This window comes from Daphnia pulex, chromosome 4 (assembly GCF_021134715.1).
Source record: "Daphnia pulex isolate KAP4 chromosome 4, ASM2113471v1".
NCBI lineage: Eukaryota > Metazoa > Arthropoda > Branchiopoda > Diplostraca > Daphniidae > Daphnia > Daphnia pulex.
Genome location: NC_060020.1, coordinates 1,734,361 through 1,762,044, shown reverse-complemented (window position 1 = coordinate 1,762,044; position 27,684 = coordinate 1,734,361). Strand labels below are relative to the sequence as shown.

Genomic DNA, 27,684 nt, shown 5'->3' with positions numbered 1-27,684 from the left:
GTTCAGCGGCGAGTGATTAACCGATTAAACTGCTTTTATCGTTTTTTTGCGGTTTGGATTTATTGAAAGAAGTATCGATTTTTTGGAAGATTTCAACAAAAACTTTTCCGCTCAACTTATTCCCTTTTATCATTTATATCGATATCGTAGCCACAAAGCCACAAAGCATGCTGATTATTAGAAGAAATTTGAACAAGTGTCGTCTGCTTTCTTTATTCCAAAAATTTCGAAAAAGTCAGTGACAAAAGTTTAAGATTTATATTGTTATTTATTTATTTTCTTTTGATAACCGTCATGCTCCATGCTGTTTAGCGGGTAAATAAAATTAAGAATAGAAATAGAATGATTTTGGGAGCTATAAAGAGTTAAACCTGTTTCAAATTAGTGAAATGTTAGTTGACTAGCATTTATCATGTGATTGCCCTGTCAAAGCATGGTATAATTTGTTTGTACTATATAACCTTTTTCTTTTTTGCAGATTTGAGTCCAGAGCCATCCATCATACCCACACAATGTGCAAGTTTTTCTTGTGCAGGTGTTAACCTGTCACCAGCAACAATCTCAGGATCATCGTCTGGGGTAATGATTTCCTTTACTTTTATATTGACCTGTGACCTACTAAATATTTTAATGTTGCATTACCTGCATCAGTGCAGTGTAAACCTGTACATGTAAACCTTTCATTCTCTCATTTATTAACAATTAGGGTTTACCCAGTGTTTCGTTTTCAACTTTTCCTGACTTGTTGTTTCTGTCAATAATTTTTCGGAACCCATTTCTATTTTTATTTAGATAATAAGCATCCCATTGCTTTGGAATACAATGTCAATCGAGTTATGGATCTCTCTTCTTCCCCTTTTCACGAGTATTCGAGTATTCACGAGGACACCCTTTGTCCCTATCCCGTCTGGTGTAACTCTAATCTTCAGCGGATGGATGGAGCAACTTCGGATGCCTGGCTGTATTTCCCAGGCATAATGGTAGGACAAAATTGATCTCTATTCTTCCTTTTTGACAACTTTTGGTGGCGTTGATTATAAATAGTTACGGAATACGTTTATTCCCAAGCTAGGCGGTTGACTGCAACTGTTTTCTCTCTTTGTTTTTGTTTTTTCTCAGTAATGATTCACTAAAATTATTTGTCAAACTACTGTGCAGATTAGGCTTGTTTTGTCTTTCACAACTTTTACTGTGGGTAAACCATCACATTTGAAAATATTTGAATTTGAAACACTTGAAGCAAAGTGCATCAAGACCATTTTTTTTTTACCAAGAATTAACTGCCAACACCTCGTTCCAAATTATGTTGTTGCCAGTTTTTATCACTTTATAGATACCTACTTGAACAATGAGAAAATCCCCAATATTGTTTAAATCATTTTCGATCCGTTATACCGATTGTAACGTCCGTTAGAAAAACATGATGCGATATTCCGCCGTCAAATGTGTTATAAATGCCTGATTGAAAATTCGCTGGTGTTTCCGACATCATGTTACTCAATCTCAAAGAGTCCAATCACGAACTCGACAGATCTATTCTCGCTGGCGATGACTCTTAACAACTACTCATATACCTATCAGAGACGAACAGCCCAACTTTTCCTTGTTTCTAAATTTATATATGATGACAAGCGTTATTATAGCTTTTCCTAGAACGCTCGTGATTGTGTGGCTTAGACACACACTTGTGTGAACTTGTGAACGAGGAAAGCACTCTTGCGCCATGTCGTTTATAAATGAGAAAGAAGCGCTTGCTGTACAGAACACGGCGGGCTTATTTGTCTGATGGGCAGGAGGACAGCAGTACGTGGTTGTGTGCTGCGCGGGAGGGAAAGTGATGGACAAGTTTTGCATAAGAAAGTTGACGCTCTTCTTCTCTTGCTGCCTTCTATTCCGACTGGCAGTACCGTCCCGTGGGGGCTATTTTCAAATCTCCACCGCCGCCGCTGCTGTGCCGCTGTTATGCTATTCCGTCCGGGTGTTGATGTTTGTTACGCGTCTCGGTCGATGGCCTCGTTATAATATGCATTGCCAGCGCACAGCACTCGCTCACATCATTCACGATACAACGAGTACCGAGATGGTGTGACTAACACACACAACCGGCGGGACAACATGAATTGAATGCATCATAAGGTGAGAACTTTAGCGGTTAAAATCGTCCACTGTTGTTGACTTTGCGCCGGATATGTATAGGGACACACCGACTCGTCTAATATTCGCTGCTATATTTGTTTTGGTTTTCACGGCCCACTTTAATTCGTATTTCACGACGAAGGCTCACATCAAAATAGCGTCAGGCGATAGACAGACGTGCCAGGGTCGTCGCCGCCGTCGTCGCCTAATGACATCAAGCGACTTGCTGGCGTTATTACGTTACAGTTTATTAGACATCATCTATTACAGCGTGCGCCACTCAATTAGTCGACGACGGAACGAGACTCGCCTTTGTCTCCAAACAGTTTTCTAACAAAAAAAAAACTAAATTTGAAAATCAGAAAGTAAAAAAAAAAAGCCATAGAAATTTAAGGCGGAAATGACAGAAAAGGGGGGATGAACGAAACGCCGAGAAGCTCTTCTAGGTTTGAAGATGATCCAATTGAGCTGTCTCGACAGTATACACATTCCCATCAGCGTGAGTCTATATAGTACGAATTTGGGCGTGAGTTGGAGCGCGCTCACGAGTTTTGCGGACTGCATGGCCGCCAGCAGTCGTTATTATTATTCCCAGAATCGAATCACCATCCTCTTCTCACTCTCCTTTAGATGATGTAATACATTTTCTTGCTGGTTGGGCGCATGGAACTAACATTCGGGCGTCTCTTTTAGATTGCTAGCATAACACCCAATGGGAAGAAGATGATTCCAAATCCCCGAGCTGATTTCGATCCTCCGAAATGAGGACGACCAATAAGAGAGATGGCGCAGTGCTGCATTATGATGTAGCTTTATTTACTTTTCTTTGGCACTTCTTGTCTTCCAAATCTTTTCAATCCTTTTTTGACTCACTCCCCAATAACCCGGCACATATGTGCCGTTATTCGCTATACATAATATACTATAGGGCATCGGTAATCGGGCGCAAAGCCCCGCGACTGCTGTTGATGACATGCGCCTCCCAACAAAGTGGAGGGACCAAGTCGAGCAAACACGACGATCCATTAGAGAGAAGCAGAGCCCAGCCATGGAGAAAGTAAAGTAGATATCGAAGAGATGGGGAGATGTATACGCGCGGCCAGCAGAGGGAGGGAGTTGTTGATATGGGAAACTATGGCGCGGAAGAACGTGACCGACGCTCGTCTTACTCTCTTACGCTGATGGCTTCATATCCACCGAGAATATAGGACACACACACACACACACAGATTTTCGTGATATAATACAGCAGCAGCAGACATAGACGAGGAGGCACTTGACGTTAATTGGACTGAATCAGGCACGGGCCCCTCTTCTCCACAGGGAGAGGTGCAACTTTGGAGACGATGATGAAGCGATAATGAAACTATAACCCCCCGCACTCGAAAATCGAATGCCCACGTGCAAACGTGCTGCATGCATCTTTGGCCTGTAATCTAATGAGACTAAATACTTAACTATTTATGTGTGGATGGGAATAATACTGTTAGACGAGATTGAATGTCAAAACCGGGCCGTTCCCCCGTGTTTCCAAAAATTGATGTCCTTAATAGATTATTTAATCCGAAACAGCGTCTATAAACTCAGTTAGGATTATGTGTACTATTCACCGATTTGTTTTGAACCCGGCAGCCCAGCGTATAGTGAACGCAAAGCCGATTTCTGATATACAAAGGAAAAGATACGTATAATTCCTTTCCGGCCATTATTTCCAGATTTCATCGGAAACAACATGATTATATTATTGATTTAGACTTGAATACTGCATCGTTTGCTAGTTCAATTACAAGCTGCGTACGATCTGATATCCATTGTTAACCTTTTCATGACTGCGTACTGCTGTGTTGGGCGGCGACACTATCGGGAGGTCATTTTCTGCTGAGTTCTGTGCGAGGGGAAAATCTGAAATGTCTATTTAAATCAAACAAACGTTCCGTCAGAATATGTCGAATCTACTTTTGAAATGTTTAAAAGGGGACAAAGTTGATCCGTGACTGAAATGCTTGAGTCATGGGGCCTTTTGTTCGCTTCCATCTCGACCGACCTCTTGTGGAAAACTCGAGCCGCAATGGATGAGGGCGACATAACACGGACGACAAACAGGACAAAAATAGTCGAGGGGATTTTTTATATTCAATGGGGACTCGATAAAAGGGACGACAGACGCCATGAAAATGCAAAGCTCATCTTCAACCGACAGAAAACACAATACACGCGACAATTGTTCTTTCCTTCAACTTTGATAGACGACTTCATTTTTCTGCGAGTAATATATAACGGAGATCAAGCTCTTGACTTAATATAGCGATTACTTTCAAGTTGTATCACATCCCACGTTCTGATTAAGAACTGGGATGGGGTTTGTTGGCGCGTCTCACCCTGTTTGCTGCTCCGCGGCTCATCTTCGTGTATTACAATCTCGATGTAAATGTAATAATATCGGGCAGCAGAGGACAAAACGAAAGGGCGACTCTTTTTGTCTGCTGGATAAATAGAAAAGGAAGTAGATAAGAGATGTGACTGGATAATAGAGATTGCAAATCGAAGGACATCCTCCATATTATTTGAGTAGGAGATGAGTATACTATATAGCCGATGATATCGTATATGACAAATAGATATAGACCGGCCGTTTCTATAGATCTGGCTAGATAGGAGAATCGTCGTTGTGCACGAGACAAACACTTTGGCAATCATGCATCGAGCAAACATGACGAGAGAGAAAAAAGCGAGAAAGAGAAAAGTGGAAACAGACGAATGGGAACTCTTGCAAGGAAATAGGAGAAGATTGACGTGAAACATTCAATCGCGACGGATCCTTTATCTCTTCACAATAGCTCTACTCTGCTGCACTATTGTTTGTCGAATAACTCGCCAGTCTTTCGTAAATCGATTCCCAATACTACTATTCACCCGCATAATATCTAATGTAGGTATCCGCAAATGGGCTTGGCCAACATTTGCAACGGCGGGCCAGAAATCCCATCGCAGTCGATTTGTATTCCTGTCCATATTTGCAGAAACTCGAGTTTCACTTTCTATCTCCAACGGCATAGACTCTGTGTCCATATTTATCTCTTGCACTCCCTGTTCCTATATAGAGATAAGCCAACAAGAACTGGCTCTCTCACTTATAAAAAAGCTTTCCCACAATGGGCCATTAACCGTCAATTTTGCGCTGCTTTTAAGGAGGATTTCTTCAAAATAAATCCCCGATAACTGAACCGTCAATTACTCAAGATTGTGGCAGGAAAGCCCATTAAGTGTAGTACATCTATCCAACAGTGAAAATGACGTCTAGTGTTTTCCTCCGAGAGCCCAGGGAGGGTGTCAGATGATCTAGCTGCGGCGGCAGCAGCGCTATATAATACGACTGGCTGCTTTTTCGAGAGGAATAAGGTTTTCGCTTTTTATACGCGACATTGCGGAGGCGGCCGTCTCGAGGATTAATCCTCGGGACCTCGTTACGCATTTGATGTCGTCACAGACGTGTCAACTGCACAACTCGTTAGCGAGAAAGATGTTGGATGAGATGAGAGATATCGGAAACATTCGCCCTTCGCTCTTATCTTCTCGGCGGAAGTGTAGTAGATCCTCTTCCCGCTGGTTAACAGGAGAGAGACGACCAGATGATCTTTGATTGTAACTCGAGCACCGAATGGAATGCGTCACGTGTCGTTCATCAAGGCGATCGCATTCATCGTCTCAAAGTCTCGTGGCCGAAAAAATGTCTATCGCAGGACTTTGACCTCGCCGTAATCCTCCGCTAATATTCAACCGTCGATGTGCCGTCACATCATCCGTCTAGCAACAACAATAACAACCACGGCCAGTAGCACTAAGACCGCGCGCGTCAAATGCAGACAACGTCGACGCCGAGTGTTGTCTTGGGAATCGCATCTGTTGGGGGAGCTCGAGCGTCATCGCGCCGATATCTATGAGCGCCTTTATAGAGCCGCCAGGAGAGGGCGTGATTATGACATGTCTAACTTCTCCGGCGAATATATCTCTCTAAGCGAAGGCATTGACGTCATCCAGCCGCTTGCTTCCGGCGTCTCCCATTCCCTTACTGCTGCTGCGGTTTCTAATGTAATTATCTCTCTTGGCGGCGTCGAGTTTGGCTTGTCATCACCGCCGCGCTCTCGTCCGTCGCGGAGATATTATCGAGCAGAGATATTCACATGCGAAAGACGAGGGCCCAAATTAGTTGTGTGTGTTTCTTTTCCCTCCCACAATATCTATTTCGTTTCTTTTTTTTCTGTTTTAATTTCCATCTCATTTGATGATGATGAAGACAGGCAAATATGTTGATATGACGTCGCTGGATACGTTTCCAACGTCATTCGGCGGCGGCGTCTCTAGATGCGACTCATATAATGGAGTCCCGCCTTATTTTTCTATCGTCTGCGGCCCGGTTGACACAAGATACCGGGAATATTATTGCCATTAAGAGATGAAATAACATGTGCTGATGGGACGGAGAAGCTATTCGAATTAGAAATTGGGCAAAACAGAAAGACAACGCCGGCGGGACGACAGTGACAGTTACTCGGCAACATTGTCCGGGCTGCAGCAGCAGCTAGAGAGTAGACGAAGAAGAGATGAACTTTGTCAAATCAAATGTTGCGACGAAAAGGACGCGGGCTATTTAGCTTTGAAAACAAGGAGAAAATGAAGAGAGAGGGGGGAAATGTTGCCATGGCGACGGGAGAAGAAATATATAGATCTGCACGATGATGACGTGCGACACAAAGACGTATACAATACCGTTTGCCGTGTAGAAATAAGTTACTAATGAGGAAATCCAGGAACGAACGCCCGAAAAAGACAAAAACGAATAGAATAACGTCAAGCGAGAATCAGACATATCCTGGCTGGTTGGCGCATAATAGTCCGGGGTTCCGAAATAACTGCGACTAGCTACGTATACCGTACGGTACGTCGAACCCTCTAAATGATTATGAAGAGATGAAGGACCAGCAGCAGCACAGCAGATGCCGTGCGCAAATATTTCCCGGAGGATTTAGAACTGGAGTGCAAAGGAATCCGCCACGCAAACATGCGTCACGGAATGGAGGAGAGATGATGTCGCTCTGCCATTGTCGGGAACAAAACCCGCCCTAGATTTAATTATCTGTGAACAATGGAGAATAAGAATTCGCGGCATTATGCGCAATCTTTTTCACCACGGAGCAGCAGCGGACGAATAGATGAACGACTAGACTCTGTTGGATGCTGGGCACGCCGGAAGTAGAATAAGAAATAAGTGCAGCGTTTCGAATAAAATCATCAAATAGATAGATGTTCTCTGAAGCTGACGCGCTTCCGGCCCATGTTAGACTAGACTATACACGTATGGAGTTAACTGTGAAAGGAAGCCGATATTCTTGGAAGTCAAGGACTTTTTCCTACTCCAGCGCCAGCACGCCGGAATCAAATGATAAAAAACAGACAAAGGATTGGAAACAATAGTTTCGAGAGACACAAAATGGATCATATCCAGTCAGCTACTGTATACTCTGCGCTAAAGGGGGATAAAATAAAATAAAAATGGAGAGCGTCGTCGTCGTGATAATAATGCAACTGTAATACAGTAGTGCAGCTGTATACATTGTCGGATGTATATATATACGGAGGATTTCAAGCGGATGAAAGGAATTTTCCTCGCCTCTGCTGAGCTCTTTAATGTCGCTCGTAAATAATTCCAATCTTGTCAGGGACAATGTTTATATCTCCCATTCTGTACAGCATAAAAGTCCTATGCAGCAGGGGCTGCAGTGTGCCGTTCAGTTCAAAACTATTGCCGTTTCAAGGCTAAAATTGCCTCTATATAATACGATACGATGTAATATAGCGTTCATTTAAACCATTTCAAAACTTTTCAAGACTTTTCCTCCCTGGGCTGTAAAGCACAACAAACTGCTCTGTTAAAGAACCATCTTTTCTCTGCCTTGTGATATCCGCAGAGCATTTCTCATTTTTTAACAATCGACGCCCAACCAATTACGGGCCAGGGGAATTTGGTAATTTAAGAGACTAAAGTTTTGATGCCTCGTTTTCTGGCAGAGCTATCTTGGATTCTAAGATGTCGGGCTATATTCTAGGAAAGAGTTGTTGCGTGCTGTGTACTAATATAAGGCACTTGGCTTGCATGGCGAATACTTGGCACTCTTAAGATTCATTCTAAACTTTTCAAGAACTCTGTTGGCAAGTTGATCTTCGTCAGCGGACACGTACGGTCGTCTACGCATACAACATTCACGGGCTAAAAGTTGCCGCTGTGTGTACCGAAGGAGTAACATCAATCATCAAGTTTATTCCACCGCGAAAACGTCATTCGTCGTTGAAACTTTTACAAAAGGCGGGCGATGAATGGATGCACTGAATCTGGCGATTCAATCAATATTGCTTCGCGACACAACCAAGTGTGAGCAATTATGAATTATGATTAATTAGTACCTAGCCTTTTCCCTCATGCAGATCAAATTCACAGACTGAAGAATGTTTTTTTTAAATGATTTTGCTTTATGAATTATGTGCGCTTGAATCAAGCAGCGTAAACGCTGTTATGTTTTAGAGAAGTTTGAACTTTATAGCTCTCAAAATTTATACTATCAAAGGACGAAACGTTGAACCATCAACACTTATTTATTTTAGTCTCCTTACTCGCGAGCATTTGGGCACTCGAGATTTTATGAAAACGATCAAAGTCTTTTTGTAAAGAATCATCAATCCCTTGTCATGATCAAAGCAATTCTACCTCTCGTTAATATCGAAACGTAAAATTTTCTGAATAATATTGAAAGAGAAATGCCATTTCACTGCGACAGTTTAAGTTTATTCAATAACTTTGTATCGTAAACTTGTAATAAAAAAATGTATATGATTAGACAAAGAATGGTTCATCTTTAACCCACAACTCTTCTAGTGCTTGGTGAACAAGGGAACTCGTTTCGTAGCGTTCATTCCAAGATTGGATCATTCCCGAAACACTGGATCCATACTCCACTAGCTTCACCGTCTCCCCTATATCGTAAATATTTTTTTTAAAACGGATTTTCTTGAGAAACGGGATTTACTTCATACCTTCAAGTCGGGTGTTGGACTGGACAAAAATCTTCCTGGGCTGCTTCTTTTCAAGAATCATAGCTCGCCACTCAGCAAATGGATATGGGCCAGTTGAAGAGACTTCAGAATATTTAGCATACATGGCCCGAGCAGCTTCTACATTGCCGGTCGACTTGTAAACCTTAGATTTATTAGCGAAAAATCAAAATTATGCAAAAAGACCATCATTAAGCGAAAAAAGGACGAATAAATTACTTGAAGTTTACGAAGGAAAATGCCAAGGGCTTCTTTTCCCACGGTGCTGATTTTGGATCTGTCGAGCGAAAGCAACAAATCATCTTTGCCGTCACTTCCGATTACCTTGGCAACATTTACCAAACCCTGGCCAGCCTCCAAAAGCACTTGAAGGATAACGTATCGGGCTTGCGAATGAGCCTATAATTCAAAGAAACATTACAGAAGCAGCTCTACCTAAATACTCTGCCGAACGTTTTACAGACCTGCATCCACGACTGCGTTTTCGGGTTGTAAAACTCCATGGCTCTCGTCGAACCATTTAGAAGCAGACTGAGCCAGTTAACGTAAATAATATCCTGTGCCTTTTCACCTTCGTGACCGAAAATCCTTAATCACACAAAAAACGATCGTGTCATAAAATCAATAAGAAGAAAATAAATGTTAAAAGCTTATTACTTTAAAACGTCATCATTGAGAGACAAATAAAGGCCAACACATTCTGCTCGGCACTCTTCGTATGAAGATGAAATTGTAGAAAACTTCGAGTCGTAGGTTTCACCTTCTTCGTACCACGACAGCTACACACAAACGTAATTAAGATATTATAAAGCTCTAATCAAGAAATTTTGCAACAAACCTCTTCACCAGAGTCCAGTGATGCCTTTACGCTATCCATGTCGAAGTTGTAACTACCATCGGGATTTTTACGGAACAATTTACCGCTACCATGGCCCAGCAATTCGTGCAGACCGACTTGCAATTCAAACGACTCGGTGTTGTGACGAATCAAAAGTTGCTTGTCTGCTTCAGAGATGAAGAAAATATTTGGGTCCTTGTAGGAAGCAGGAATGACGTTGCCCAACGATACGTTCTTGAAACCTTCGTCCTGTCGGATTTCACCATCTAAAATGGCAAAACTCTGGAGTAAACGAAAGAAAACAAAATACTATTTTCAGTTATCCTTACAATTGGGGATATTGATCCCAGCGGGTATTCCACTACCACTGAAAGTCAATACATCCAAGGAAGTGAAATCTGGTTTCAGGTATTTGTCCGTCTCAAATGTTGAGGCCCACGGAAGCAGCGGCAAAAAGTTTTCGGCACCAGCCACTAATACTCCGAATTTAGCTGACATGACTTTATTAACAACGGCGACAAAACCTTCGAACTCGCCACGCATGCCGGCCGGATCACGATATGTTTCAATAAAGCCAATGTATCTGGATAAAAAAGCTATTGAGTAAGAAACTTAAATTGGGAAGTATAAAGTGCAAAAATTTACGTTTCAATGACGGGTCCCTTGTTCTTGACCCAATGACGCGACCCATTTTTATGATCATTTAGCGATCCCGTAGTAAATGAGTTGATGTACTCGGTTAGCATGGCCGCTTCAATGTCGTTAGCGGCGAATTTCTAAAATCATAAAATTGAGATAGCAAGTAATAAAGATATGTGCTGGGTTCTAATTTCACCTTAGCTTTCTGCAGTTCTTCAACAACTAACTTCAAAAGCGGAGAGTAATCTCCACGAGTTACACTAAACTGATGTCCCTCAAATGACTCCGGATCGCGAGTAATTCCAGCCATAGGACCGGTTTCAACAGAAGCCAAACGGATCTAAGAAAAATAAAATCAAAATCAATTCACGAATATTTAAAAAATAAAACCGAAATTTACCTCATAGTGTGCAACGCCATTGGCTTCGGTTTTTATTACACGATTATTGTAACCCTCCATTTGAATGGACTTGAAATACCGGTTAACAATATCGGCATCTTCACTGGTACAGTTTGATGAGAAGTATGTTGTGGTTCCTTTGTCACCAAGACCAAGGTGGCACTTTTTGGGGCTCAAGTCATATATTAAGTTCTTGATTCGGTTCCACACTTTTACTAGGTCGGCATTGCTTTGGAAAGCTTTCGACGCAATCAAAAAATTTTCAAGTTTATCAGCTGTAATGTTTGGAATTATTTTAGAGTCTCCAAAGCCTTTGTAATTGCCCATATTTGCATAGACACCACAGGTAAATACAAGAACAGCCTGGAATTAACATTCAACATTTTAAATAAAGACAGGACCTTACTACACATGAAAATGTATACTATACCTGGAATTCATCTTCTGACAATCCATTCTCTAAGGCTTGTTTCTTCAGGTCATCGACACTTTCCTGGCTAAAAACTTGGTGAAGAATGGAGAAGAGTGACCCTGATTCAACTGATGTCTATACATAACAGACTTTTAATTGTTAACATCTGAACAACTGTTGCTGTATATTAGACTTTACTAACCTGAATCAAAACAATCAATCCACCATACCATGAAGCCTTACTGAGGTGATGTGCGTAAGCTTTTTCATTAGCAGTTAAATTTTCAAATGCAGTAACACATTCCAAGGGAACCACAGGCTGTTCATTCGGGAGAACAAAATCCTTCACAGCAACTTCAGACATTTTGACGGAAAATTGGTTAGCAAATTGGGAATATCTGTAAACAAATGGAATTTACATTAGATTTTAATACAAACAAACAATAGCGTGTAAAAGCAGGCCAAAACAATATAATTAACCCGCCAAATAAACCCGAAGGATTTTTCAAAAGTGTGTTGAAAAACTTTATGGTTCCACGAGCATTGCTTTCACACCCCTTATTAGATTCATGTATCAATCGAAAAGCATGACGAGATAAGGGGCGAAAGCGAAGTGTATTCCTCGAAATATTGAACATGAGGTAAAGATTTTGAATTTGAATATAAAATCAAGAACAAACCAAAGTTACGAAAAAGTTGAGCTGGTTGTACAGCCGACGATGACAACTGCAATACTGAATGAGCCGGGCCGGAGCACAAAGTTGTCGACACTTGACAGCTGATTTGAGGTACGATGAATCATGTGTGCGTAGAAGGATATGAATAGTGATATTTAAAAATATAATTATTTAACAGAGAATGGTAAAACTTTAGTTGATGCAAATCAAAATTTAATTCACCGAAAGCTTTTCATAACTAACATCAAAACAAAGGGCCGACAACGTTGTTTTTGAAATTCGTCTGCCTCTTTTTCTTTTGAACATCAATCTTTCTTTTTACTTTCCACGTGCAATCCATTACAAAAGTACGATGGCTGATTGTGTTGATGAAAGTGGAAGTGAGAATAATCAACCTTCATCTACTGATGCTAATTTAGAAGTTATGAGTAATTCTCAAGAAGATCACAGTAAAGTAAAAAAAGAACCCACAATCCAAGGAACCCTGATAACTGAAGGAAAAGCACAAGTTTGCTTTCCTGGATCTGAGGACAATGTTTTCTATAATCCTGTTCAAGAATTTAACCGGGACCTCAGGTGATATTTTTAAGATATCAGTCTTTTTTTCATTATGTATTAATTGACAGATTCTTTATTACAGCATTGCTGTTTTGAGACAGTATTCCTTAGACCAAATGAAAAAAACTGACAAAAGTTTTGTTGGTGAAACATTCCTTAAACCAGGGGAAGTTTATGAGGTATTTTACTATCTACCAATTTAGACCAGTTTTTATTCAAAATGTATTAATGGCAAAAAAACATTTCAAACTAATTGTTTGTAACAGAATGGCTTGACTGTACTGGAAGCCTTATCTGCCTCTGGGTTGAGATCAATCAGATATGCCAAAGAAGTTGGAGGACTCAAAAACATTATTGCCAATGACTTGTCATCTTCCGCTGTTGAAAGCATAACATCAAACAGCCAAATGAATGATGTTTCCCATTTGATTACTCCTAATGAGGGAGATGCATCGTAATTTGAACTTGTACAGTATACATCATACTTTCTTAAAACATCTTATTTTTCTCTCCATTTTTTAAAGGATCCTGATGTATCAACACGGATACAAAAAACAATTTCACTGTGTTGATATTGATCCTTATGGGTCACCTTCGCCATTTGTTGATGCTGCAGTTCAGTGTGTGGCTGATGGAGGTCTTCTAATGGTTACTGCCACCGACATGGTATTATCATTACTTACAACACAAGTTTTAGTTAGTAAAAGTTTCTTAGTAATAAAGGAAAACAAATTTTAGGCTATACTCTGTGGCAATGTCCCAGAAACATGCTACGCAAAGTACGCAAGCGTTTCGATCAAAACCAAAGCTTGTCACGAAATGGTAAAAACCTTTGAAGTTTAATCGGATTCAGATTGATAGTGCTGTGTTTCTTTGATTAGGCATTGCGGATTATTCTTCAGTTTCTTCAGACCTCTGCTGCAAGATATGGACGATACATTCAACCACTTCTTTCTGTTTCTGTTGATTTCTACGTGCGTATTTTCGTGATTGTGCACACTGGAAAAAATCAGTGCAAAGCATCAGCAAGTAAACTTTCTATGGTGGGTCTATTAATCATTAAGATGGCTACTGATATTCAAACTTTATTCTACTTTTACTATTGTCAGGTTTATCAATGTGTTGGATGTCACAACATATCCTGGCAACCTTTGATGAAAACAGAGGATAGGAAATGTCCAAAAGGAGCTGGTGGATCACCACCAAAAACACTGGGAAAGATATTTTCAAGGGCTTCTGGACCACCTACAGATGCAAAATGTGAATTTTGTCACTCTCGCTTAAATTTTGGTGGCCCTCTTTATTCGCAACCAATTCATGACTTGGATTTTGTTCAGTCACTGCTTACAAGTTTGGATAATCCTGAACTCGGAGAACTAAAAACTGAGAAACGGATCCGTGGCATTTTAAGCGTGATATCTGAAGAACTGCCAAATTATCCTTTGTATTTAAGCCTCGACGCGACAGCATCCTTGTTGAAGCTAAGTGTTCCTTCGTTAGTCATGTTCCGATCAGCAATTCTCAATGCTGGATACTGCGTGTCCCTCTCTCATTGTTACCCGCTCTCCATTAAAACGGATGCTCCTATGTCGGTCATTTGGGATTTATTTCAAGGTAAATATCTTTTCATTTGAGTCAAACAATTAACTTTATACAAGCTTCTTTTACTCTCAGGCTTTGCCAAAAAACAGTATCCAGATAAGACATGGCCACGACCGCTGTCAGATAAACCAACCCCTGCTGACTATATTTTGAGCCGACCTGTTACAATTCAAGCCGATTTTACGACTCACCCAAAAGGAAATCCGTCGTCGAGGATGCAGAAACTTGTTCGGTTTCAAGAGAACCCTGAAAAAAATTGGGGACCGAAATGTCGAGCGAAAGCCAAGTAAATCTACACATTTTTCAATCTCGTTGGTTTCTAATTCCTAATTTTTAATATTCCAGTGTTAGGCAGAATAAAACGGATCGACAATCAGAGAAAAAAAAACCACGCTTGGACGACTAATGTAATGAAGGAAATTGAATTTGAAAATGGTTTTTTGAACTTTTGACGGATTTGCAAACTACATCGACTTTCGATGATAAATACATGAGTGTGTTTGCTACCAAAAGCTGTTTTGTCCTAGGGGGTTAATCGCACGACTATTATAGACGTTTAGACAGACGTCATTTGTACCAATAGGACGACTAGGATCGGGAGGTGAGTTGTTAATTTGAATATTATTAGATTATATTTTATCATTCCGTCTGTTGTCAGACCCATAAATATTGTATTAGATTGTAGAAATAATTTAATTTGTGTATTTTAAAATCTTCACCGTTCAAATACCTATGTTTATTAACACACACCCAATTCATTGTTCGATTAAAAATTGTGTTGTTGGTAATTCAATATTTTTTTTTGTTTAATATGTCAGACGAGGGCAGCTTAAGTAAAGTTCAGTGCAATTCGCACCAGATCGGCCCATCAGTGATGCATCGACATACGAACTGAATCCACCAGAATGGCGAGTGTGCAACAGGTAGCTCAAAGGCAAACTAAATCAAATTAATATTAGAACAAAAAAAAAAAAAATAAAAAAAAAAAATGCACACAATATACAACCTTGAAAGTGAAACTGCCCATCCTGCTTGTCCGGGTGCGGCCATAGCTAAGCGATTCATCCGGCATAAAGTTTCTTGAGTGCAGGCGGTGTTTCCAAGTGCAGCGTCTTGCTCCCACAATTCATGGACCATGCTCAACCAAGTTGGACCATCTAGCAGCACTGTAAAGGAGCAATATAGAAGCTATTTAAATGTTTCACATAAGAGGGTAATTTACTGCCGAATAACTTGGTGCTAACCCTTAAAGATTTACCATCAGAGAGATCGTTTTCATCCATGCTACGCCGACCCGCAACTGTGGTCGATCGGATGTAGAGGAAAAAGGCCAACAAACCCAACAATCCCACCAACAGAATCGGTAATAATTTATTCTTGCAACAAGAATCGTCATATCCGCCATAACCCCCTCCTCCTCCATACCCATAGCTGCTGCCTCCGCCGTAACTGCTTCCGCCTCCATAGCCCCCACCTCCTCCATAACTGCTTCCGCCTCCCCCGTAGCCACCACCCTTCTGTCCCCCTCCACTACTGCTATCATCATCATCATCCCTTCCGTAATTATTGTATAATTTAGTCTTTCCCCGAGTATCCGGATATCCATCATCTTCGCCATACTTTACTCCGCCCGGAACTCCATACTTCTTCTCTTTAAGAATGCCGTTTGAATCTGAACTGGTCGACGCGTGATAAGAGTCGGGATCATTGTACCGAACGTTGAGCCGATTTTTATCGTGCCTTTGAGTAATCTGCTCGTTGTTGTCGAAGTAATCGTCGCGACTAGTTAACGAATGAATATCAAACAAGCTTGAATCGTCAATGGCGCGGGCCGCCGAGACTTTTTCGCCTTCGCCACCAACATTAGTGCTGGCGTGTTCGGTATCGCCGTAATCCAGAATGGATTCGTCCTCGCTTACGTAAGCTTCAACGTTATAACCGTCATCTTCCCAGTAGATGCCAGGTGAATCCCAACCGTCCGATGCTCCGTAACAATTCACCGTCGTGTCCACCTTCACCACCGACGCTCTTTCCTCAGAAGAAGTATCATCGGAAGCTTTTTTATCTTCATCTTTCATCTTTTGATCGTTGTTTTCGCCGTTTTCCTCATCACTTCGACGAGTGTTACTGATTCGACGTTTTTTAGACGAACTGATTTTGCGGCCAGCTTGGAAGTCATCTGGTTCACTGGCCGTCCGAAGACCAAGGATCCGTGGATCGCTTAGAATGCGCTTGGCTAATTTGCTGACAACTTTGAGGACATCGCCGTTAATGCAATCGCCATTCAAACAAAAATCAGAGAATTCGCTACGCGCTACTCTGAAATGTCGGCTGTTGGGTTCTTTGCCGGTCCCTGTATCAGACATGGCGAGGAAATCGCCACTTTCAGGTTGGTTCTCTGCAGGATGATCACTGTTGAATGTCGGCCGAGAAGTGGCCGTTAGACTGTCAGCCATGATCAGCATCCGAGCTGAAAGCATGACTATAAATACTGTAGCCACCCACCGATGGCGGCTCTTTCTTCGTTGTTTCGACGGCACTGTCAATGGTCGATGCATCACAATCTGATCGATTGCACCAGCGAATTCTATCAAATAATGAAGACTGAAAGATATTACAATCAAACAAACCCCTTTTAAAAATATAGAAGCGCACTGTTGAAATTGATTGGAAGACGGGCTGGACATCGACCGATCAACCGGACAGCTCAATGCAAACTGACGATCCTTGTGATTGAAAAACAAACACAGGTATATGTTCAAACACTTAAAAGATGCTGTGGGCATAGCTAATTTTGAATGAATTTGCCTCCTAGTGTCTGAGAGGCGTTACCTTTAAACTCTATGACATAGAGGAGGAGTCTAGCCTGTTCTCGCCAGCCCTCCGGAAGAGGTCGATGACCACTATTCACGCATGAACTTATCATCCAGTAATTGGTAAAAAAATACAGACCACATCTACGACCATCTCGTCAGGTACAAAAAAGTTAATTTGATCCAAGTCATTGACATTGAGCTATGCGAGACTACAAAAACATATGAACGATCATATCCCAACTCAGATGACCGTTTCATGTTCCAATTTTTTTAAAGACAAAATTGCATGCTAATCATTAAATGGGTGTAGAAAAGGCGTTCCGTATAGCTCAATGTAACTATTTCGGGAGATTGACTTCAAGCTTGAGAATCCGTTCTTTTCAAGGAACAGTTTCCATTAGTGCGCAAATGTAAACGTTTACACCATCCGCTGGAGGCCATAATCCGATCACGAAAAACATTTTTCCGCATTACCTACGTCCTGCTCGGAGAGAAGCTCTTCGAGAGAGAGAAGATCGTCGTCGTTGTCATCATCCGATCTCTTTTTACGACGTCCTGCTATTGTGGTGCTGAGCATTTTGACCAAGAAGAGAAACAGGAGGCCTAGTGCGATGAGGGAGATGATGGACAAGTAATCCTTTTGATGTCCACAGCAAGTGTCGTAGCCGTAATTGGAGTATCCTCCTCCGCCGCCGTATCCTCCTCCGCCGCCGTAACCTCCGTAATCTCCACCTCCACCATAGCCGTAGTCATCTCGTGGTCTTCCCGCAATGGCGCGAGATGATGACATCCATCCAGTTTCCATCACATCGGTCGAGCGTTTGACGACCGGATCGCTTCGCAAGATTCCCATCAGTGGCCGGACAAATGTCAACATCCGCTTCAACTCGTACTCAGAGTCCATCAGACTCTCTTGGTCGTCGGCATCGGCCTGATGGCCCAACGGTCCCAACACGAACAAGACACAAGTGCCGAACCCCAAAAAGGTACTCAATTTTGTCATTGTTTTAAAAACAAAATCGCACAGAATGTACGTAAGCGAAAACTCGACTGAGGTGAATGGGTACAGAGTGTTAGATCTTAGACTGAACACTGGCACTACGGACAATGCAGACGGAGCGTGAAAGGGAATCTCTTCGAACGACTGCACGTTTGAAACCAGTTGCTTCAAAGACGTTCAGAGGCAAAATGCAAAAGGGAAGCTCCTCCTTAATCGCATTCAAGACTTTGCTCCTCCCCTATAGTGAGCCTGTGTTAATAAGTTGACCCTCAAAGGTAATTCATCCACTTTCGTCCGTCCCGTTAGTTGAAAACACCATGGGCCCAACCCAACGATGGAGCAGGCCCACCAGCAAACAGCAATTTAGCTGCGCAAATTTGAATTCGGGAGTTTGCAATTTATGGCAGGCGAATTACAATTGAACGCGACCGAAGCTTAGTGCCAAACGAGTTATACAGGTAAAGTTTTAGTTCTTAATAGACAAGACAATTTTTTTTCGGATTTGATATGCATAAATGACCTTACCAATATTGTAATCGTCGGTTAAGATCCAGTTGTTTTCGTCTAGGCTGTTTCCAACCGATCGTTTGTTGCTTCGACGACCCGCGACCGTGGTGCTGGCGATCGCGATCAAATAGAGTAACAACCCCGCAAGACCAAGAAGAGCCAACAATGGAAGAAGATCGTCTTTCTTATCGCAACATCCGCCGCCGTAACCGCCCCCGTAACTACTTCCGCCGTAGCCGTAACTATCACGATCGACGTAGTCATTGCGATTGAATCTGTTATTGCGATTGAAATCGCCGAACGAGAGATCGTAATAATTTCTTTTGTAGGATCGAGCAGAGCGGCCAGATGATCTTGTTGCATTGCTCCTCCTCAGGATCGCCATCAACGGTGTGACGTAATTCAACATCCACTTGAGTTCACGTTCCGATTCAAGCCCAATGTCAACTGTTGATTTCTCTTCCGGCTGGGCACCGGCCTCGGCAGCCCCGACCATTCCATTCTGGGGGCTCGAATGAGAAATGATGGCCACCGAACAAATCAACGCAGTTAAAACAACAACTAATTTCCTCATTATGTAATTGGAAACTATAAGCGAACACGATCTATAAACTTTGATCTTATTTTGACAGAGATTCTGAGAACCGACGCCGCAATCGTCCCACTAGCGAGTGAAGACCAGAACCATTTCCAACCCCGGCCAGCCTTTCTACACGCCCTACATCAATTATAGGATCGGACACTGTAACGGTTTTTCTGACGCCAATTCTATTCCTTGACTCCGCCTTTTCCTCCTAGGAATGGTTCCATCGCTTCACCTCGAATTATCTTATACCAACGGTCATTGTTTTAATATAACACCGGACATTTTTTTTTGTAAGATTTAAAACTTTTGGCGAAATATTGACTTACTTTCTTCTTCTTCGTTGGACGATGTGACCATCCGTCGGCGTCGACCGCTTGTGACGGTGGCGTTGAGCAGGAAAAACAGGAAGTACGAGACGGCCAGCAGGACGAATCCAGGCACGAAAGTGTGAAAGTCCAATTTGCTGCAACATCCACCTTCTTCGTAACCTCCCGACGAAGAATAGTCGCCCCCTCCGCCGTAAGAACTTCGGGTGTAGTCACTGTCGATCATGGATCGCAAATTTTGAATGCCGAGCATGATTTCCTCTCCCATCCGGCTGAATGGATCCATTGCGGAGGGCTGTCGCTGAGGTCTTGGACCTAAACCTGGCCTGATTCCATTATCATACAAACTTTTTTAAAAACTATTTCTGACATAAGATTTAATCCCTCCACAATTTTACCTTAGGATAAACTCGTTGCCATTGTATTGCTCGAATTCATCCATGTCGGGTCCTGCCTGGCCTTGTCCGTCGATGACAATAACCGTCAAAAACCACCAAATCAGCACGTTTCTACGACCACTGTTGAAATTCATCTTTTCTTTGGCGAGTTACTTGGCCGTTAAGTGTTCAGATGGAAAACAGTTGTCACTATGACTGACGTCAACAATTCGAAACTTGGCCCCGACTGCCTTTGCAATTAAAAAAACGCAAAAAAATAAGAGAAAATGAGAGAAACGGTAAAATCAACTGGTCGCGAGAGAGCGCATGTTTCAGTGCACCGGGCCTCGTTCCAGTAGAGACTGGCGGGATGTTTCCATCTTTCAGTGTTGGCCTGCACGAACAGCTCGTACCCGCCCAAAAATAATACATTTTTTTCTTTTTTACTACAATTTAAATTCATAAAAAAAAAGAACCGCTATATTTTAGGCATTAGATGCGCAACAACTTTTCTCCCGCCTTATTTCTATCTCGTTTCGAATTTTTGATGTAGAGATGCATTACAAGAGAGTTAAAGGCGATTCGCTTCTCGTTCGTAAAATAAAGCAGAAAATACGAAATGTTGTATACTAGGATACTGCCTAACAATTGTATGCCTGGAGTGTCGGCCTGTAAACGAGCCATCGGGCGTGTTTTGATGACTCGTCGCTCGCCACAGCCCAAAGATTCTCATCGTTCATGTTGCTTTCTTCATCATCCATCAATCATTGTACCACTAATAATTATTAATTCGTGCTGAGTGATTTTTTGGTTGATACTACTGTTACATCCGCCATTCAGAGGTCGTAGTACGTATATAACAGTGAAATGGAAAATCTGAGATGCAAAAAAATCCTGCTGAAACTTGGAACGGTTGTATATGCAAAGGTGGACATAGACTTCAGTTATTTCGACATTGATTTTTATTTTTTTTTTGTTTTTTAATTCTTAGGTATTCTCACATTAGATGTGTAATAAAGTTTTGAATAACTGCCATTTGTCGAGCGCAATTTACGAATTACGTACACTTTTTGGGGAATATACGTATCGTCCTCTCTTATTATCTTCAGGCTGAATTGTTTTTCAACTTTGTACTTTGTATATTTTGGGCAATAATGGTACAGACCATCATAGTCCACCGTAACTAAAATTTCCTCTTGGCTTCCAAGAGGGGGGGGGGGGTGTTATTAGGGCGGGTTTTGTGTAAATTTGTTCTTACCATTCTTACCGGGGAATTATATACCAAACAGAAATGGATTACATTTCAACTAAAACTTATTCCCTTATCGTTTTTAGCGGTTTGGATTTTGAGGGGGGGAGTTTGATTTTTTATCATTTTTATTTCTATCGATATCGATATCGTATCATCGATTAGAATAGAATTCGACAAGTGTCGTCTGCCATCGTTTAGTTTAAAATTTCGAAAAACTCAGTCAGAGAACAAGAATTATATTGCTATAGATTTATTTGTCTTCGATCCGTTATACTGCATGCTTTTTAGCGGGTAAATAAAACTAGGAATCGAAATAGAATGATTGTGGGAGCTATAGAAGAGTTAAACCTGTTCCAAATTTGTGAAATGTTAGTTGACTAGCATCGATGATTGTGATTTCCCTGTGCCCCTGTCGTTGCATGGTATAGTTTGTTTGTACTATGTACTAACCCTTTATTTTTTGCAGATTTGAGGCCAGAGCCATCCATCGTACCCACACAATGTGCAAGTTTTTCTTGTGCAGGTGTTAACCTGTCACCAGCAACAATCTCAGGATCATCGTTTTGGGTAATGATTTCCTTTACTTTTATTGACCTCTGACCTACTAGATATTTTAATGTTGCATTACCTGCATCAGTGCAGTGTAAACCTGTACATGTAAACCTTCCATTCTCTCATTTATTAACAATTAGGGTTTACCTAGTGTTTCGTTTTCAACTTTTCCTGACTTGTTGTTTCTGTCAACATTTTTTCGTAACCCATTTTCTATTTTTATTTAGATAATAAGCATCCCATTGCTTTGGAATACAATGTCAATCGAGTTATGGATCTCTCTTCTTCCCCTTTTCTTTAAATTTCCTCGTGTACGCCCATGTGAATGTGGGTGTATTCACGAGGACAACCTTTGTCCCTATCCCGTCTGGTGTCATTTTTCAGCGGATGGATGGAGCAACTGTAGATGCCTGGCTGTATTTCCCAGGCATATAAAGGTAGGACAAAATAGATCACCATATTCTTCCTTTTGGACAACTTTTGGTGGCGTTGATTATAAATCGTTACGGAATACGTTTATTCCCAAGCTAGGCGGTTGACTGCAACTGTTTTCTCTCTCCGTTTTCGTTTTCTCAGTAATGATTCACTAAAAATCTCATTTGTCAAACGACTCCAGATTATCAGGCTTGTTTTTATTTCCCCCTCATAACATTTTCTGTGGGTAAGCGATCACATTTGAAAATGTTGAACATTAAACACTTGAAGCAAAGTGCAATTCTTTGACCAAGAGGGACCTGCCACCACACCGGCACCTCCTCGTTTTTGATAGCTTATTGGCTTATTATACTGCAAGGAAAACATTTCAACGAATTTTGACCCAACGCATCAGTATGTATTTCTCTTTTATAAATCCACACATCCGTGATACTAATATTTCCTACACAAGAACACACACATTTCAGTCCCACGCCAACAAAACCCGCAACTTTAAATATTTGAAAACGACAGAGTAATATCAATTTGCTATTCATAGTAACTTAGCGCTTCTAGGATTTTGTGTGTTTTTTAATCAGGTCTGCATTATGCCATCAACACAATTACGACAAAACATACTTGGACATTTGTAGAGCATTTTAGTTATGCAAAAGGTAGTATAACATCAGAGATAAATAAAATAATTGAACTCCTATTAATTGAGGCGAGTGCAGCTACTGAAGATGGTAGTACAATTCTCTCCATAGCGACCCATCAAAGAAGCGTCCAGGTAACTCAGGAAGCCTTTCTGGTGTCTATGATGAAGCAGGTAGCTGAGTGGCACGCTGGACAGCGAAACTGCTAAGCCCGTCGTGCCCGGCGAGTCCAGGGCCAGTCGATTCATGCGGCAAAGGGCCTTGAGAGTGCAAGCGTCGCTAGATTCATCCTCGCCAGAGTTCCATAGTTCATCTACCATCGAAATCCAGGTTGGAGCGTCCATCAGTTCTGCAAAGAGAAATTCAGAAAAGTTTCAATTTTTCAGATCTCCGAGTCCGGTGACTTTCGGCTATTTCCCCGTACAATTTTCCTCATTGCTTCCATACAAACACCGTCTCAAGGTGAAAAAGCATATCACGAACATTTAATTACGAAGGTCAGTGCTCTGCGCCGGGCCCTGTAGGGTCTGCGCTTTAATTTTCCATCCCTTTAAATTACGAACGTATGCCTAGTAGCTAGTTGTTGTATATATAAATAAGCACATATCTTGATTTGAGAGCATACTTAAGGTCACGTTATTCACGCTAACGGGAACATTGCATAACAAGAGCGCACGTCAATCATTTCCTACAGGCTATTTACAAACTTGATTAATGATATTTTTTTAAACAAGAAAACAATGCCTTTTAGGATCATTTTAGAATGCGATGTGATGCCAAAAGAAAATGAATTATTCATACAAATAACCAGGCAATCAATCCGCATCATGTGAAGGCATAATTCTTAAATAGACAATGATGATGTATATACCTATATCGGACTGAATATCTTCATCAAGTAGATCGTTGTTATTGGGATCTGTCGCCAGACGACGTCGACGCCGACCGGCGACAGTCGTCGTTGCAATTGCAATCAAATACAGAAGAAGTAGAGAGAGTGCTAAGAGAGCTAATATCGGCAGCAGATCGTCTTTTTTATCGCAACAGCCATAACTGCTGCCGCCGCCGTAACTGCTGCCTCCGCCGTAACTCGACGAAGAAGAGTAGCCCCCGTAACTCCCGCTCCGATCCGGCTGCTGCATCTCTTCCGAATATTTATTGTACATCATCGGAGGAGGGCGCCGGCCTGCACCCCGCTTCCGGCCTTGGTAAAACAGCTCTTTGGCCGATCGCTTACTCAGCTGTCGTCCCGACTTTTTCCTCTGGAAGATACCCATTAACGGTGTGACGTAGAGTAGCATTCTTTTCAAATCGAGTTCAGATTCGAGTTGCTCTTCTACTTCTTCGACCGCACCATTGCCCGAATAATCACTGCGAGTATTAGACGCTGCCACATTTCGGTCAGCCGCTGATGATTCGTGTCCATTCTCCGGCAATTGGTCGGCTGTTTGACCAGCAGCGATGAGAATCACTAATAGACTGGACGCAGTGTAAGCAGCAACAAACTTCATTCTTATTCTCGACTAAAAGTATGGGCAACCAGAAAATAGCTAAAAATTATACAACTTAGATCAAAGCAACATTTATAAAATCATACCGTGTTTATAATATTGGCTTTGATTCAGTCGAAACAGGAATGAAAACAGACACACTGCGTTTGCCGCCGGATGGCAAGAAACTGACTGACATTGTGTGTCTGTGAAAGATTCATTACCATAAAATGTTTACGGCTACATTCACTTTTTTCCCCATCCATTTTTGAACTCCCCTTTTCTATTTTACTCTTCACTTTCACACAGCTAGGTGTACAGGTTAGAAGTTAAGACTGGACAGTGTTGTAGGAGCTCCGCCTTCGTCCATCCCCAAACCGTCTGGCCCAGCAGGCAAAGGCCGGAGTTCAATTGTTTTTCTTCAAAGTACAATGTAACAATCTAACGGTATCCGTAGTTTGCGACCGTAGAAAATCTTCTTTCATGGAATTAGAAATTAAAATGAGAGCTCATGTCAGACCTCCAATTCAAATCGGGAGCGGATGATTCCGTGTTCGCAACCGCAGGGACGAGATAGCAAGTTCACGCGGGAGAAACAGATAACTTAGGTAGCCATGAATGAAGCGACACAATCCGTTGAATTTGCCTAGCCACACTTTTGGAACGCATCGTTAAATATTGTCTCTATGTAATATCTCTATAAATGCATTTTAGGCTTGAACAAGTTCTAAATCGTGCTGCGTCCCGCTCCCGCGCGGTCTTTCGGTAATGACGCATTCTACGTATACGTTGTAGAACTTTTAATTTTGCGCAATTTTATTTATACAGAGAAGACTTATTTAAGTTTATTGTGCTGTAGTCCCCACAACAATTCCGCAAATTGAAATATTACTGTCGAGTAGATTAGGGATTATCACATTAAATATTAGAGACAAATGTTTATCGTCAGCACAATGAACTTACGACAAGTCAAATATTTTGGTCAAGTAAATACTAAATTTGTCTGAAATATCATTTCACATGCCAACACCGTATTACCAAAGTTAAAGAGATAGTGAGGAATCTGTAATCATTGCCAGAGAAGTTAACCGAAGCGTTTAATACAGGCTAGTGTAAATAACAAGGACTAGGCAATGTATGGCTAAAATCGAATTTTTGAAATTGCTGTCATTAGTACATTCAAAGGCGAGTGCGCTCTGGTGAAACGAAAGGAACATTGTACATCACGGGATATATTTCGCAGGATGGTATATCGTGTTCTTAAAATCATAGTATACCTAATACCTTCATACTCTAGAATTACTCGATCGCAAGTCGCAAGTGGCCAATTGATATATAGTTTTCTGCTCCACCGAAATGCGGGAGGTTATTGTTCTCAAACTTTTCTTTTTACTTGAAAAGGCAAAAAAGCCAAAAAGCGAAAGAGCTTTTCAACGGTACATTTTGGTTAGAGGAACAATTATTCTTCAGGAAGAAACGTACTAGCATTTTTAAAAGAACCTGTTTAAGCAGCATTATGATTTGTTATATTTGTTTTGCTAACATACCAACGTGTCAATCATGTTAAGTATTAACAAGGATACATCAACAAAGAAAGTAGTTTTCGTCAATCGTGTTAATAGGCAGCTTTTGATCTATTCGGAACATATTGGTGCAATAAAGGTTCATTACTAAATACCTTCCGATTGTTGAACCACCTGCTGAATGTGAAAATTTTGTTTGGTCGCAAACGTTCATTTGTCTGTAAAGAAACTTCAATGAATGGAGACAGGAGCCCCAAAAAACCCCAAGGGATGTAAGTTGTACCTCTTCATCCGAAAAGAAACGGACGAAGACAAACTATGAAAGTCTTAGTCAATGCCCCAGGAGTCTACTGGCCATGGGAAAATTTTTTCAAAGAAAATTTCCCATCTTAACTCAGTACACAACGCATCAAATGACTTTGAAATTTTGACCGAGCCTTCAATCTTAATTTTAACTCGTTCAGTCCTCGGTGTAATCTCCGATGAACCGTTAACATTGAATTTCTTTTCAGAGGTCCCCCAAAATCAGACACCGGGTGAAATTAAATCTGATTGCTGCACGGGAACGTATAACGTTATGAATAATTCATCCTAGCGTTATAAGACAAGTCTATTTTATTCAAAGCTGTAGGTCATCACGTTATACGCTAAACTGCTCGCATTTTATTCCCGTTGTCAGACCAAGGCAATGACGTCAAATTGAAAGGCTTGCAACTTTCGATTTAAAAGATTCCTCGGTGTGCCTACGGGAATCACGCTCAAACTCTATTCCTGTCTATTCCGTGTTGAACCTGCGAACATTAGTCTGCTCGTCAAACTCTCATCAATCTTATTGTTAAAGGTACAGTTGCCTCTCTTTTGGTATGTGTGCACTGTGAGTAAATACGAGACCATCAATTATCTAGATAGTGTGACGAATAAAAAACGGGGTTATCGTTCGCAAAGTTTACGCAGCGTCTAGAGCGATTGAACACGATAAGAAAATGTCAATTCCCTAAAGTTATAGTATCTATAACATCACGATTGAATTGAATGCTCCAAGTAAATGCCCTTATAGAAGCTATTAATGTTTTCTTACATATCTATAATAGCTTTAGTAATTAATAAAGAATTACTTGTAAAACTTGTTGAATCCATATCTGATGAAATTAGTTCTCTTTTCCGTCGCCGACCGCTACTAACAGTAGCTGCAAAGAGAAGGTAAGTCAGAAGAGCACTAACGAGCAGCAATAAACCGATGACGACGATATCGGCGTCATCCGGTCCGCAGCAATTGTCTTCGTAATCAGAACGTTCAAGTTTGACCATGTTGTTGTATGCCAATGTGGATTTGTATCTTGCCAAATAATTCCGTAAACTCATGTTAAGCAAAGCGGAAATATCTTTAAATGAAATGGTATTCAAAACTATACTGAAACACGGAGGAGAACGAAGCGTTTACGACGAAAGACGGCAAACGTACTAAATCTAACTGAGATACCACACAAGTAAAAATGCAATAGCTAAATAGTAGCCTGTGTGCAACATACACAGCAGTTAGCACCATGTGCCTCGTCATCACAAAATCCGCTGTCGCAACTGCTTCCCATTGGTGCTTGACCATGTGGAAGTAAAGGTAATTGGCATAAAGCTGACAGGAAACAGTACGCTCGCTTACCGCAATAACTTGTCGCTATATTTACCCCGCAAAGTGTGCGACTAACACGGATCAAAAACAGTTAACGTTAAGGTCTTGCAGCTGCTCCGTGCTCCGAGGACAGAGAAGTCAAACTAAAAGAAACTGCGTGAATGACCTTAGGCTACTGGGTCATGCAAAGTT

At 41.4% G+C, this 27,684-nt stretch overlaps 4 protein-coding genes and 3 long non-coding RNA genes across 9 annotated transcripts; 4 read left to right on the top strand and 3 right to left on the bottom strand.

The window, feature by feature from the left end:
• Positions 1–194: 194 nt before the first annotated feature.
• On the top strand, positions 195–10,248 carry LOC124192137. The gene is made up of 3 exons (XR_006873591.1): positions 195–315; positions 479–579; positions 793–10,248. It is a non-coding gene; the product is annotated as an uncharacterized LOC124192137 (long non-coding RNA).
• LOC124192132 (dipeptidyl peptidase 3-like) lies at positions 8,953–12,351 on the bottom strand. 2 transcript variants are annotated; one of them, XM_046585312.1, is made up of 13 exons: positions 12,210–12,351; positions 11,732–11,927; positions 11,548–11,664; positions 11,118–11,480; positions 10,914–11,057; positions 10,724–10,854; positions 10,408–10,661; positions 10,079–10,344; positions 9,898–10,019; positions 9,705–9,828; positions 9,460–9,639; positions 9,223–9,385; positions 8,953–9,162 (listed from the first exon to the last, which is right to left on the bottom strand). In XM_046585312.1, the coding sequence occupies exons 2-13, from the start codon at positions 11,891–11,893 to the stop codon at positions 9,023–9,025; spliced, it is 2,166 nt and encodes a 721-aa protein (XP_046441268.1). In that variant the 5' UTR covers positions 11,894–11,927; positions 12,210–12,351; the 3' UTR covers positions 8,953–9,022. The 2 variants fall into 2 exon arrangements, with proteins under 2 accessions (XP_046441268.1, XP_046441267.1); XM_046585311.1 differs by having other exon boundaries at positions 12,010–12,264.
• A 141-nt stretch (positions 12,352–12,492) lies between these two features.
• LOC124192135 (tRNA (guanine(26)-N(2))-dimethyltransferase-like) lies at positions 12,493–14,878 on the top strand. The gene is made up of 9 exons (XM_046585314.1): positions 12,493–12,782; positions 12,847–12,943; positions 13,031–13,218; positions 13,289–13,430; positions 13,503–13,586; positions 13,646–13,807; positions 13,874–14,378; positions 14,439–14,652; positions 14,712–14,878. Exons 1-9 carry the CDS (start codon positions 12,559–12,561, stop codon positions 14,770–14,772), a joined length of 1,677 nt encoding a protein of 558 aa, XP_046441270.1. The 5' UTR covers positions 12,493–12,558; the 3' UTR covers positions 14,773–14,878.
• Positions 14,879–15,052: 174 nt separating this feature from the next.
• On the bottom strand, positions 15,053–17,168 carry LOC124192134. The gene is made up of 3 exons (XM_046585313.1): positions 15,625–17,168; positions 15,373–15,532; positions 15,053–15,305 (listed from the first exon to the last, which is right to left on the bottom strand). Exons 1-3 carry the CDS (start codon positions 17,150–17,152, stop codon positions 15,173–15,175), a joined length of 1,821 nt encoding a protein of 606 aa, XP_046441269.1. The 5' UTR covers positions 17,153–17,168; the 3' UTR covers positions 15,053–15,172.
• On the top strand, positions 15,195–21,001 carry LOC124192136. The gene is made up of 7 exons (XR_006873590.1): positions 15,195–15,289; positions 15,381–15,729; positions 15,946–17,116; positions 17,182–17,341; positions 17,574–18,640; positions 18,751–19,266; positions 19,322–21,001. It is a non-coding gene; the product is annotated as an uncharacterized LOC124192136 (long non-coding RNA).
• Positions 21,002–21,206: 205 nt separating this feature from the next.
• Positions 21,207–22,144, top strand: LOC124192131. The gene is made up of 3 exons (XR_006873589.1): positions 21,207–21,521; positions 21,697–21,797; positions 22,010–22,144. It is a non-coding gene; the product is annotated as an uncharacterized LOC124192131 (long non-coding RNA).
• Positions 22,145–22,602: 458 nt separating this feature from the next.
• Positions 22,603–24,727, bottom strand: LOC124192129. 2 transcript variants are annotated; one of them, XM_046585308.1, is made up of 3 exons: positions 24,450–24,727; positions 23,724–24,375; positions 22,603–23,201 (listed from the first exon to the last, which is right to left on the bottom strand). In XM_046585308.1, exons 2-3 carry the CDS (start codon positions 24,361–24,363, stop codon positions 22,912–22,914), a joined length of 930 nt encoding a protein of 309 aa, XP_046441264.1. In that variant the 5' UTR covers positions 24,364–24,375; positions 24,450–24,727; the 3' UTR covers positions 22,603–22,911. The 2 variants fall into 2 exon arrangements, with proteins under 2 accessions (XP_046441264.1, XP_046441265.1); XM_046585309.1 differs by lacking the exon at positions 24,450–24,727 and having other exon boundaries at positions 23,724–24,403.
• Positions 24,728–27,684: the final 2,957 nt, after the last annotated feature.

Excerpts from the sequence above, each read along its gene's own strand:
- LOC124192132 (XM_046585311.1), bottom strand. The coding sequence starts at position 12,167 with ATGTTCAATATTTCGAGGAATACACTTCGCTTTCGCCCCTTATCTCGT. Across the intron at positions 10,855-10,913 it reads AAGAACTGCAGAAAGCTAAG|AAATTCGCCGCTAACGACAT; the intron begins GTGAAATTAGAA and ends TTATGATTTTAG. Across the intron at positions 10,662-10,723 it reads AAGGGACCCGTCATTGAAAC|ATACATTGGCTTTATTGAAA; the intron begins GTAAATTTTTGC and ends TTTTTTATCCAG.
- LOC124192134 (XM_046585313.1), bottom strand. The coding sequence starts at position 17,152 with ATGCCCACAGCATCTTTTAAGTGTTTGAACATATACCTGTGTTTGTTT. Across the intron at positions 15,533-15,624 it reads TGAAAACGATCTCTCTGATG|TGCTGCTAGATGGTCCAACT; the intron begins GTAAATCTTTAA and ends GCTCCTTTACAG. Across the intron at positions 15,306-15,372 it reads TGGGCAGTTTCACTTTCAAG|TTTGCCTTTGAGCTACCTGT; the intron begins GTTGTATATTGT and ends AATTTGATTTAG.
- LOC124192129 (XM_046585308.1), bottom strand. The coding sequence starts at position 24,363 with ATGAAGTTTGTTGCTGCTTACACTGCGTCCAGTCTATTAGTGATTCTC. Across the intron at positions 23,202-23,723 it reads AGATATTCAGTCCGATATAG|AACTGATGGACGCTCCAACC; the intron begins GTATATACATCA and ends TTCTCTTTGCAG.
- LOC124192135 (XM_046585314.1), top strand. The coding sequence starts at position 12,559 with ATGGCTGATTGTGTTGATGAAAGTGGAAGTGAGAATAATCAACCTTCA. Across the intron at positions 13,431-13,502 it reads TGGTTACTGCCACCGACATG|GCTATACTCTGTGGCAATGT; the intron begins GTATTATCATTA and ends AACAAATTTTAG. Across the intron at positions 13,808-13,873 it reads CAGCAAGTAAACTTTCTATG|GTTTATCAATGTGTTGGATG; the intron begins GTGGGTCTATTA and ends TACTATTGTCAG.